Raw genomic sequence first — 12538 nt, 5'->3', positions numbered from 1 at the left:
AAAACAAATCCAGTGTTAGGTATATTTTATTGACATTTATTAGTGTTTACAGTTCTTGACTTCCATAGTTTAATTTCTAATTTCGGCGTCGTTAACAAATGTTTCTTATCGTGGGGCGAAAAGTGCTGACTCCCGTTATCATATAAATTCTTAATCAAACCCACACGGAGAAGCTGGCCCGGGTGGAGTGGGCACTCCTGCTGATAACACCAGTGTGGCTTCACAGATAAGTCTGATGGTGCCCAGCACTGTCATCCTGCTTGGCACTCTTTGAAGAAAATAAAAATTGTGCATCCATGCTTGGTCAGCACCAAATGACCTAGAAAGTTGCTGTGTCAATAAATGCGCTAAAGAAAATATCACGAACAACTCCTATTATCAAAAGGTTGTCTCATAACCCCTTAATGGCAAATACAAAAAAAAAACATTTAATAGAAAATATTGCACTTGAAAAGATTAAGCGCAACACAGAAAAAAAAAACTGTTCTTACACAACACATCAAAATTGTAACATTTCCAATATACTCCAAAATCATGCTGGAGATTTTTTTCATTATATACTTAGATTTTGCAAACACTTTAAACATTGCATTGTCCAAAGTCCACAATACCACATAATGAATTTTGCTCAAACTGAACTTCTGAATGGAAAGTGGCAACTTTCACTTTTATGAGCTATTATTTCTATGCCCTGCAAACATAAATCATATCTGAAGCTAAAAAAACCTGTAAAATCTGAAATGGAGATATTACACTGCAGTTGACTCTGAACGGAAGTTGTGAATAAGTTACGTTGTCAACACTAAAATTTTATATTTCTGTTTCCCAGAGCTTGAACGAATTGTTGATTTAAAAAAAAGGGGGGGGGGGGGCGGGGGGGGGGGAGGGGGGGTCATGAGATATTTTCAAAATTACCAGCTTGGAATGAATTGGCGTTCAAGAAAGTTCAAGTAAATTCTGGTAAACTTGATTTATCTGGAACTCTTCATCTCCAGCCTATCAGCCTCCCTCTGCTGCAGGAAGCCGGATGACGAGCATGCTTAAAAGCCTGCGGAGGAGCTGATCCTCCTGTCAGCTCTTCTTTTCAAGTCCGAGCAGTAAACACAAACTGAAGTCAACATGGTTGAGTGGAGCGACAAGGAGCGCGGCATCATCAATAGCCTCTTTTCCACCTTGGACTATGAAGATATCGGCTCCAAGACTCTGTCCAGGTTCATAATGGGCTTTATATATTTTTCAGGACGCTTCATCCACTTTAATTTTGATGTTAAAAATAAACGATGATCTCAAATTTCCATCCTTCTCTCCCTGTAAAGGTGTCTGATCGTCTACCCCTGGACTCAGAGGTATTTCGCCAACTTTGGACCGCTGTACAGCGCCGAGGCCATCACAACCAACCCCAACATCGCAGCCCACGGAGTGAAGATCCTGCACGGCCTGGACCGCGCTGTGAAGAACATGGACAACATCAAGACAGCTTACACTGAGCTGAGTGTGCTGCACTCTGACAAGCTGAAAGTGGACCCCGACAACTTCACGGTGAATCTTCAGCTTATTGCACTTTTTCTTTTTTCATTAGAATTCCAAAATCATTAGAATTTCTAAGCTTGATGCAAAATTCAGACAAATCCCTTTGCGACGCGCTCCTGATCCCATTGCGATCTGTGATTTTGCTGTTATTTGTGCAGTAGGAAATTCATGTAACGCTTGTTTCTGTCCCTGTAGCTGCTGTCCGACTGTCTGACCATCGTCATCGCAGCCAAGATGGGCAGCGCCTTCACCCCAGAGACCCAGGCCACTTTCCAGAAGTTCCTGGCTGTGGTGGTGTCCGCTCTGGGAAAGCAGTACCACTAAATCACCAACCTATACCTCGGAGAGATCTGAAGTCTGTATAGACACCTGTGTCAACTGTGACCTGTCTCCTCAAACAAAATAAAATAAAAACTCACCAAACCAAACTGATTTCTGCATTTATTATTTATACAAGTAGGACAAACTTTAGGAAGACAATAGAACACGAACAACTGTTACTATGTCTTTGTTAAAGCAGGAAAACATAATACATAGAAAAATTACTTTTCACTTAAAAGGAATAGACACTGAAGATTCTCCCAATCCATCCATTTCTTCATATATATCTCATCAGGCTCTTCATGTTGCAAATTGTTCTTAATTTCCACTTTCGTAATGAGACACCCAAGCGATGATGCGCTGTATTGCGCCCACTCCAAAAAGTAGAAAAGAATCTAAGATATTGCATCTGTACGGATTAAAATGGGTCATTTGAGCTATCACGATCTAAATAGTTCAAACATTTCTTCAAGACTCAATGGTAAAATTATTTTATTGACCAACTACTGTGGAAAGTGGATTTCCCAAAGATTCATTTTCAACCATTTATAATGTGAATGACGGCAGTAAAAAATATTACTCATCTAAATATTTAATTTTTATATTTTATCCACCATGGATGACAAACATGTTCAGTAAGTTATTTGACTAACACTCAAAGCGCGTGTGGCCGACTGAGTGACGCGCAGCTCCGTTGCGTAATTACGCGCGGATCTTGTTGGCGCTCCTGTGTTTAGGGATTTGCTGCCAGGGTCGTTTCTCACCAACCAGCTCGTGAAAATGTATTGTAGATTCATTTCTTTTATTATTTGAAATGATCCAGCACCTCCTCGGTGTATTTTGATTTTCTGAATTGTTTACATTTCTGCAGTAATCACTTGTAAGATGTCAGAGGGGGTAAAGTTATAATTTTTGTCATACTAGCTCTGACTTAAAGATGCATTTTAAATTTTTCAGCATTAAAGGGAACAGTAAAATAAATAAATAAATCATATAATACAGTAAAACACACACAGCCACACACAGGCACCACTGTGCGCGCACGGGCACACATATGTGTGCACAAACTCCCACTCGCACCGTTTCCAATAGGGTGACCTGGCACCATGGAAACCGCCTCCATTTTTAGTTCTGTAGCAATGCAGAAATTTTATAAACTACAGTTCTAATTCGAGAAAGGTCATTTAAATGAGAAAGTTTTATATAAGGCTTTACAATTCTGTTTGCAACAAATATTTTTATGTTTACCTGAAAATAAAACAAATACAACGTTGGCACAGAAATAGAGGTGGTACAATATGAAAGGCACTAGGAAGTTTTTTTTGCAATCAACTAACTTATTAGAGTATAATATCATTTTACAAGAAAGACAGCAGTTTATCTACTTGCAAGATGTAAAAGGAAGAATTAAAAAAAAAATCATTTGTGGAATTATTGTCCATGACCCTGAAAAGGATGAAGTGGCTCAGAAAATGGATGGATGGACGGAAATATCGTAAAGAACTGAGATCCATCCATCTCTTGTTTTAGTCAGGATCCAGTGGGTTTTCCTGTGTGTGTGTGTGTGTGTGTGTGTGTGTGTGTGTGTGTGTGTGTGTGTGTGTGTGTGTGTGTGTGTGTGTGTGTGTGTGTGTGTCCCACCTGTGGTCTGTCTGCCTCACCTTTTGTGATCAATCAGCCGATGGTCTTCCTTGTGCTCCTTGCTGCACCTGTGTCTTACATATTTAACCCCTCCTCTCCTCTTATTGGTTCACCTGCCCTTGTTTGGCTGCAGTTGCCCGTGTTTTTCTCAGTTATTGACTTCCACACCCATGGACCTAAAATAAACTCATAACAACCCCACCCTCGAATCATCTGTTTTTTTGGATCCATCCTCTGCTTGTGACAGTTCTGTACAACCAGTGAAGCACTGGAGCAGATCCCAGCTGAATATGACTGAAGGTTAGTCCCTGCAGTCACCGTCAGGAAATGTGATGGTCAAATAATTCAGAAATCTTTTGTTTCAACCCTCTGAGTAATCAGGAGATTCTTGTAATTTTCTTTTTTTTTTCAGAGTTTGACTCTTGATTGGAAACCATCACATTGGTCCAGGCTGCAGGTTCAGTCCTCCAGCTCTCATCCAAGGAACTTCTCATGAACAAGACACTGGAAGATAGAGGCTGAGCACCAGCACAGATAAAGAGTTGTTGATATTCAGCTGAGACAGGCAGAGGGGAGTGTTCAGATTGAGAGAGATCTTCCTTTTGGCTGAGCTGCATGGTGTCTGTGGCACAAGCAAGATAACCATCAATACACAAATAGCTTGCAAATCTGACAGGCGATTAGGTGAGCCATGACTGGCATGTCATTTGGTACACTCAGAGCTGGGAATCTGAAGATGAATTTGACGTGCAGCTTGGAAATATGTCAGAGTTTTGTTTTGTTTTATTTTTGTTTTTTATTTTTATAAAAAGCAGCTCATCTTATACTTACACTGTATAGTAGTGATGGCCGATTGAGGACTCATGAACCACGATATGTTTTAGCTCTCCTCCTGCTTCAGCACACCTGGTTGTATTGCCAGGCTCATTACTGGGCTTTGAGGTGCTTGGTGTGGACAGAATGATTCGATTCAGGTGTGTTGAAGCAGGGAGTGAGTTAAAGCATGCTGGATAGGGGTTCTCCAGGATAAGGGTTGGGAACCACTGCGATGGATGACTTCCTGTCTGCTCAACAAATGTTTGAAAACACACTTCATTTCTGTGTTTCAGACTTTATTTTTAAACAAAATTAGAAGCCACAGCTGGTAGGGTCAGAAAATGAAGACTTTGGTTTTTGAGACTTCATTTGGCCACCACTATTGCAATAAAGTGACTATTATGAAGCATCGTGTGGCATTAGGTTCACTGACTCCACAACACTCACAGGATTCCAGTCGTCCCCAATTCATTCAACAGTGATCTTGTTTACAGACCCCAATATGCAGGCATAATGAAATAGAAGAGACAAAATTGTAGAAAAGACTGTGTAGGTTTTCTGCAGAACTGCGAGGGATTAGAGTGAAGTGGGTGTGTCTGTAAAGCGGCTGAATGCTTATCTTACCGAAACATTTTCATTTCGGCCGCTTAATAAGAAAACTTAGGAAGCCTTGCTCGTGCCCCATTTTCCAGTGTAAATGTTAGTCTACTTGAAGCACAATTTACCCTCCTCACCAACAAGCCTACATGACATTATTCATTTTCAATGGAAGTAATTTGTTCTAGTTTCATATAACATAAAACACTATACTGACTCTGGCACAGAATTTATGTGACTTCACGTTGCTGGCTCGGTCTTATTTTGATATCAGTAAACTAGTAGTGACTCATCTCTGGCCAAATTAATGAATCTAAGACACATAAAGCAATATCATGCAAGTAGAGCATCTTACCTCAAAGTGTTGAACCTTTTATGAACTCGTATTTATATGCCCTGTAAAGAGACAGCATATATTTATTAACATTTGCAATGCTTGAAATCATGATAGCTATTTTATTGTGTATTTATATGTTTTAAACACTTTTAACATGGCATTCACAATACTACATAATGCATTTTTCCCAAACTGTGAACTTTTGAATGGACAGTGGGGGAGATTTAACTTTTATTATCTATGTGCCCTGTAAACAGAAATATCTGAAGCTAAAACAAACCTGTAAAACCTGAAATGGAGATATTACACTGCAGTTTACTCTAAATGGAAGTTGTCCATAAATCAGCAAGAGTAAAAGCTTTATCACACGTCTGAATGTTTCCCAAAACTTGAAACTGGATGAAGAAGATGATGGATGGATTGTTGATTAGAAGGGGGAAAAGTCACCTTTTTTAAATTAATATGCTCGATGCTTCATCGCTGTACGTCTGTACAGATATTAAATTGATATGACTGATATCAAAACCCTCCAGACCTTCCAACTTCTGTAAAACTGATTGGTTTATCTGAAGTTGCTGATCTCCAGCCAATCAGCCTCATTTCCCTTTTGGGTGGGGGATGATGGACATCTTTAAATAGACTGCAGTGACACTGATGCACTATTCAGTCTTTGAACTCTGAACAGGAAATACAAACTGAAGCCAACATGGTTGAGTGGAGCGACAAGGAGCGCAGCATCATCACCAGCCTCTTTTCCACCTTGGACTATGAGGATGTCGGCTCCAAGGCTCTGTCCAGGTACAGGATGGGGTTCCTTTTCCTTCACGATGCTTCATCCACTTTAAAAGAAGAGCTGATCTCACCTTCTCAACTTTCTCTCCCTCTACAGGTGTCTGATTGTGTACCCCTGGACTCAGGGGTATTTCGCCAAGTTTGGAAATATCAGCAGCCCCGAGGCCATCAAATCCAACCCCAACATCGCAACCCATGGAGTGAAGATCCTGCACGGCCTGGACCGCGCTGTGAAGAACATGGACAACATCAAGCAAGCTTACACTGAGCTGAGTGTGCTGCACTCTGACAAGCTGCACGTGGACCCCGACAACTTCACGGTGAACTTTGATCTTATTGCAGTTTCTCTCTTCATTCATCAGAAATGCAAAATTATTAGAATTTGTTCACCTAAATTCAGATAAATCCATTTACGATGCTCTTCTAATCTCATTGTGATCTATGATTTTGTTGTTATTTGTGCTGTTAGAGATGCGTGTAAATGTCTTTTTATGTTCCTGCAGCTGCTGTCCGACTGTCTGACCATCGTCATCGCAGCCAAGATGGGCAACTCCTTCAACATCGAGACCCAGGCCACTTTCCAGAAGTTCCTGGCTGTGGTGGTGTCTGCCCTGCGAAGGCAGTACCACTAAACCACCAGCCTGGACTCCAGAAGGAGATCTGAAGTCTGAAGACACATCTGACCTGTCTCCTCAAAAGAAATAAAATCCCACTAAAGCAAACTGATTTCTGCAATTATTATTCATGCAGGTAGGGTAAACTAGTTTAGAGGTTGTGGAAAATGATGAAACACTAAAAACTGTTACTTTGCTATTGTTTAAGTAGGACAAATATGCTGTTCCCAATCCATTTGTTTCTTCTTTTATGTATCTAGTCTTTTTATTGTACATATTTTCTGTTAATATACCTTCTAAACAGGAAATGTATGCTCTTTCTTTATTCAAACTTTCATATCTTTCCTTATTTAAATCATGTACGGTTGTGTTTATCACCACATTCTCATATTTCATTCACTAACAAAGATTCATAATACTACAACCAAAACACAGACATCACAGTGGACAAAATATACATTCTGACTCCAAAACTACGACAGTCATCTGACTGTATAGTTTTGGAGTTAGTTAGCTGTAGTTTTGGATTATATTATTATCTAACCAGTAGCAAACTATGAAAGCTGTTTTTGAACTCATTTGTGTTGTATGGAATTTAGAAACCTGTGATAACAGGAGAAAAAGAGGAGTGAGATGAGCAAGTTTTTTCATGCTTCTGCACTCTGAAGAAAGGGTCTCATGGAAGGGTTGAGCCCCCTAATGGTGAAATCTGGAACTATGTCCACATAAAAACTATACAAAAATTTAGATCAAAGATGCTCCTACTCAAATTATGTCAGTGCAAAATTCAACATTTCATTACAAATTTCAGGGTGTCACAGTCTATATTGTAATCGTTGACGTATAAAACATAGATTAGCTACATATGGCTCCAAAAATAAAACATACCTGGAAGTGTCAAAAACTATCGGTCCTGTCCATAGACTCCAATTCAAAATGAAAAACCAATAAAACGGATCGGTTGTGTTTCTGCAGCATTACATTTCATGGTCCAGAAATAAGACCAGGTGGTCCATCTGAAAGTAATTTAGCATTGAATTTATGTGGCACCATGATATAGTTTGGTACATGAAAATAGTTGCCACCCATTTTATTTTATATCTAAGGTCGCTTTTCTATTGATAAAACCCTGTTCGTGTGTATTCAACCCTAACATAGCGAAGTATAGGTTTGGCCAGCAGGGGGCGCTCGGTGCCTTACGCATCAGTAGCAGATGGCAGAAAAAATCCTAAGTCAGTGTAATAAAGCAGTGTTACAGATCACAGACCAGTGCACTCCTATTAATTAATATTTTCCTGTCTTGCAGTTTTGTAGCAAAAATAAATATGCTGCACGGAGGATTGAGCTGACCCATCATTTCTAACCATCACCTGTGACATCGCGTGCAGTTTGCAGACAGCTGAGTACAGCTTGAAGATTACGGCACTAGTCTATATGGCATCATATTGCGTCGCTGGTAGCCTTGCAACCATGTTGGTCAGAGTATTGAAGTTCGCCCTCCAAAGACTGCAACGGCAGTTACCCGGTTTTTCACCTTTGTCTGAGGTGGGTTGGCGCCACTGTGGTGTCCGCTCTGGTGGGGGGATACAGTTTTAACCTTCTGGCGGATGATAAGGTTGCTGATCTCTTCTCTTTGATTGAGTGCTGGGTGGACAGCGGCCTTGCTCTCCTCCCCCTAAAATCGCCCCAGAACCGGGGCTTACCGGTACTAGCTTGTTAGCTTTGCTGCAGCAGTGGAGGTTCCACCCATGCACCCCTGACCTGGCATGTCGGATGTAGCACGTTAGCTGTTATTTCCCTGGCTCGTTCGGCCCGCTGTGGCCGTTACCCACATGGTGGATGTTCGCTTGCTGTTGTTTCTCCAGCTAGGACAGGAGGAAGAGGGAGCCGCCATGCAGCCGTTTCCTCTCCTGAACATAGCCCCGGCATGAATTTATGGTGTCTATATTCTTGCGTCTGCTGTGTCTGCAAGGTCAGCCCCTTTTCTCTCAGCTTATTGCACTGACCTTACCCTCCTTTACCGTACTGTGCCAAAGCATCTTCACCGCTGTCTCTGATCTTATGGACACCTCAGAGAAATCTTCAGTAGAGCCACACGCTGTTGCTGGTGGCCCCCTTCTGGCCAGCTTGGACATGGTTCCTGTGCTGCGCAGCCTCTCTGACAGTGAACCATTGCCCCGTTTCCTCACTGACTCCTCTTATATGTTTGGCTACTGGGAGGCACGAATGGCTACTTTGCAGCTGTGTGGAGCCTGCCAGGCAGTCCATTCTGAATATCAATGTACAGTCCACCCAACTACAAGAGATGATGACATACGTGGCAGCAATATTAACCCAGCATGAAAATGTTGGGAGCCATGACCTGGTGTCAGCTTTGTTAAAGCGATACTTCAACATTTTGGCAAATTGGCCCATTTAGCGTAATTCCTTAGTCATTTCGAACAGCATACTTACTTTTTTTGTGAGGGCGAGCTGTTGTTTATTCAGAGGCGAGTCGGGGAAGGTTTTCGGGACAGACACAATGGAAGTGGATGGTATTTTTGTTCCCCCTCGTCAAACTCATCAAATACAAAATCCAACAACCCCAAAACACTTTGGTGGAAACGTTATAATCCGCACATTCACTGCGCTGTGGAACACCAACAAATAATATTGTAGCGTTACGACACTGAAGCAAATACTGGGAACTACTTTTTCTTTTGAAATCACTACGCCCAGACACCATGTTTAGTAAGTAGTTCCATCTTAGCAATCTTCACATAAACAACTCAATCTGGTAATTTTGCATTAATATTTCACAGCGTAGTGAATGTGCGGATTATAACGTGTCTATTGTGTATTTGATGAGTTTGACGAGGGGGAACAAAAATACTGTTCACCTCCATGGTGTCCGTCCCGAAAACCTTCCCCGACTCACCTCTGAATAAACAACAGCTCACCCTCACAAAAAAAAGTAAGTATGCTGTTCGAAATGACTAAGGAATTGCGCTAAATGGACCAATTTGCCAAAATGTTGAAGTATCACTTTAAAGGTGCATTAAGGAGTTTTTCAACTTTAAAAATACTTATTTTCCACCATAAATATGTTACACATTTTTAATGATGTGTACAATGTGCCCTGACATATTCATTACAAGTACCTCTAACAGCGCTAAATTGTCACTTGAAAGTTGCAGTGTCGGTCCGGCACCAGAATTTATTTGGGGAGAATTTGAAAGGAATGGCGTAATGCACTCTCCGGCTGGCCTGGTTGAGTTAAGTTTAGTTTTGATCCGCCATTACTCCTCCAGATGCTTGGTGAGCAACAACTGAGCAGGATCGTCCAGAAAGTAAGAAAAGACTGGCTTCGAGCACTGCCACAACTCCAGCACAGACTCCACCAGATAAAAGAAACTTAAATCTTACTCGAGTGCTACTAAACGAGCGAGGAAGGAGTTCCTCTCTTCCGTGCACGCAAGCCACAGGCACGAGTTTTTCACTAAGCTGCATTACGCCCAAGGCCTGCAGGGGGCGCTGTTTCGCATAAAATGTGCAAACTCCTTAATGCACCTTTAAGGTGGCTCTAAGGCAGTGATCATCAACTGGTGGCCCACGGGGCAAATCCGGCCCGCCGAACCGTCCAATCCAGCCCGCGACTGGATTCCAACGCATGCACGCACCCCCTGGGCCCGTGACCGGACACACGCACCACCCCCCACCAGTACGTGACCGGACACGTGCGTGCCCCCCCAGCCCGCGAATGAACCTCCTTTTTTAAATCTCTGGCTCCAAAAACATGGCAGCCTCCAACCGAGCTTTTTGTGAATCAGCTCAGCATTGCTTCACTCACTGCAGATGAGTCGGGGCATGAGGCGGGGTATGAGGCTTCAGATCATAAATCTTGGACATGAGAGAGGGAGAGAGAAAGAGAGAGGGGGAGAGAGAGAGAGAGAGAGAGAGAGAGAGTGACAGTGTGACTACAGGAGGGAGGGAGTTCGTAGAGTAGAAGAGACACAATGGTTCATGTTCATGACTTCGGAATCTCTTCTTCTGACTGTCATCGCAGACGGGTGTTTCCTCCCTCCTCTCCCTTATCTCTCTCTGTTCTGCTCTGCTAACAGTTGTCTGTCTGACTCCGGCCATTTTTGTGTTCACTTTTGAAACTGCTGTCCATCAATGTGAATCCTTGAACTGAAAAAGTGTGGAACTGATTAACCGGTCTCTCAAAGCAATTGACAAGATTTTTACACCAAGGAATGCTGGTTTGGGAGAGCCAACATTTCCGAAAAGGACTTTTCTGATGAACGCTTGTAACAAATGGAAAGTCATGTGCTTTAACTGGAAGATGTACAAGATGTTTATATCTTCATATTCATGATAGCACAACATCTCCTATTTGCCCTCGGGATTGCCCTGGTCTCTCGAAAAGTGAGCAATACTGCAGCCAGTAAGGAGGCTCCCCAGCTGTTGGCTTTGGTAAAAGATTACTGAGGGTTGAATGGAGACTGGGTGAAGGAATTACATCAGATTGTATTACAGACTGAGGAATGGAGTCCTGATCTGACAATGGCTATCGGATGCTTGAACAGGTCACAGGTCAGACTGTGGACTTTCACCAAACAATAGATTACATTGTGAGGTCGCCCACGGACCTGAAAGGCAACATCTGCTCCGTCTGGAAGTAAGAACTCTCAGTTCGGTGAGGTCATAAAGTCTATTGACTTGCTCAAAAGTGAAATTAAAACAGGACCAGATGGGACTATATGAGTCGATGTTATTGTCAACGATTCACACCTTAATTGTTTATCTACAATCTGAATTCCAATCTCTCATCCTCCTCCTCTATCATGGGATGATTTTCTGACTTCTTCCAGAGGATAATCTCTGCTGAGTGCCTTGTGAGCACATGGAGGAGAAGAATGCAGGACAGATGAAGATTATCATCTCATTTGCATCTTTTCCAGCTGATTTCTCAGCTACTGTATAAGTGTCTTCAGTTTGTGGGTAATCTGTAATCTTTCCCCTCCACTTCTGTAACTTTGATTTCAGGGAGCAGAATGTTAAGGGGTCACTGCCCCCTCTTGCCCCAGCATCAGTCAGTCCCAATTCATCCAACAGTGATGCTGTTTAAGGAATAATAAAATAGAAGAGACAACAAGACAAAATAAAAGAGGGCGTTGGTTTATAGAGATTAGAGTGAAGCGGGTGTGTCTGTGAAGGGCCAATACTTTTTGCTTATCACATGAAAACATTTTCATTGAAGTCGTTGAAAACATAGCCGTGTTCATGCCCTGTTGTTCCGTCCAAATGTTAGTTGAAGCACTTTGTACCAGCCAAGAATAATGACATGGTTCATTTTCAGTCACCTTACCTCAATGTGTTTTTTGAGATTAGACTTTTTAAGTTGAGACAACACACCAAATTTATAAACATTTGCAGTACTTGGAATAATGATAGGTATTTTATTGTATATTTAGGTTTATTTAAAATCCTTTTAAAATGGCATCCACAATACCACATTGTAAATTTTACCCAAACTGTGAACTTTTGAATGGACAGCGGGAGCTTTAACTTTTATTATTTACACGCCCTCTAAACAGAAATATCTTAAACTAAAACAAACCTTTAAAATCTGAAATGGAGATATTATCCTGTAGTTCACTCTGGATGGAAGTCGTGAAAGAGTGAATATTAGCAAGAATAAAATATATTTCACAATTCAAGCTGTTTCCCACAGCTTGAAACTGGATGAAGATGATGGGGGGGGGGGGGGGGGGTGTTATTTAAAGAAGAACAAATTAGATGTTTTCAAAGTTTTACTGTTACATCACTGGAAAACCGTCCAAGATCTTCGGAACAACACCTCGGTTTATCTTGTTCTGTTCATCTCCAGCCTATCAGTCTCCCCCCC

The 12538-nt window shown here is 41.8% G+C and overlaps 2 protein-coding genes across 2 annotated transcripts; both read left to right on the top strand.

Moving 5' to 3' along the window:
- Positions 1-1021: 1021 nt before the first annotated feature.
- On the top strand, positions 1022-1958 carry LOC115393455 (hemoglobin subunit beta-like). Its single transcript, XM_030098452.1, has 3 exons — positions 1022-1211; positions 1317-1539; positions 1726-1958. Exons 1-3 carry the CDS (start codon positions 1120-1122, stop codon positions 1852-1854), a joined length of 444 nt encoding a protein of 147 aa, XP_029954312.1. The 5' UTR covers positions 1022-1119; the 3' UTR covers positions 1855-1958.
- A 3921-nt stretch (positions 1959-5879) lies between these two features.
- On the top strand, positions 5880-6758 carry LOC115393454 (hemoglobin subunit beta-1-like). Its single transcript, XM_030098451.1, has 3 exons — positions 5880-6040; positions 6132-6354; positions 6538-6758. Exons 1-3 carry the CDS (start codon positions 5949-5951, stop codon positions 6664-6666), a joined length of 444 nt encoding a protein of 147 aa, XP_029954311.1. The 5' UTR covers positions 5880-5948; the 3' UTR covers positions 6667-6758.
- The last annotated feature ends 5780 nt before the right edge of the window (positions 6759-12538 follow it).

The sequence above is a fragment of the Salarias fasciatus genome, chromosome 8 (genome assembly GCF_902148845.1).
Source record: "Salarias fasciatus chromosome 8, fSalaFa1.1, whole genome shotgun sequence".
NCBI lineage: Eukaryota > Metazoa > Chordata > Actinopteri > Blenniiformes > Blenniidae > Salarias > Salarias fasciatus.
Note: the sequence above shows the minus strand (reverse complement) of the source record. Positions and strands in the feature narration are given on the sequence as shown.

Bases quoted from the DNA above. Each gene is read 5' to 3' on its own strand.
- LOC115393454 (XM_030098451.1), top strand. From the start codon at position 5,949: ATGGTTGAGTGGAGCGACAAGGAGCGCAGCATCATCACCAGCCTCTTT. The intron at 6,041-6,131 runs GTACAGGATGGG...CTCCCTCTACAG, and splicing joins GGCTCCAAGGCTCTGTCCAG to GTGTCTGATTGTGTACCCCT. The intron at 6,355-6,537 runs GTGAACTTTGAT...ATGTTCCTGCAG, and splicing joins TGGACCCCGACAACTTCACG to CTGCTGTCCGACTGTCTGAC.
- LOC115393455 (XM_030098452.1), top strand. From the start codon at position 1,120: ATGGTTGAGTGGAGCGACAAGGAGCGCGGCATCATCAATAGCCTCTTT. The intron at 1,212-1,316 runs GTTCATAATGGG...CTCCCTGTAAAG, and splicing joins GGCTCCAAGACTCTGTCCAG to GTGTCTGATCGTCTACCCCT. The intron at 1,540-1,725 runs GTGAATCTTCAG...CTGTCCCTGTAG, and splicing joins TGGACCCCGACAACTTCACG to CTGCTGTCCGACTGTCTGAC.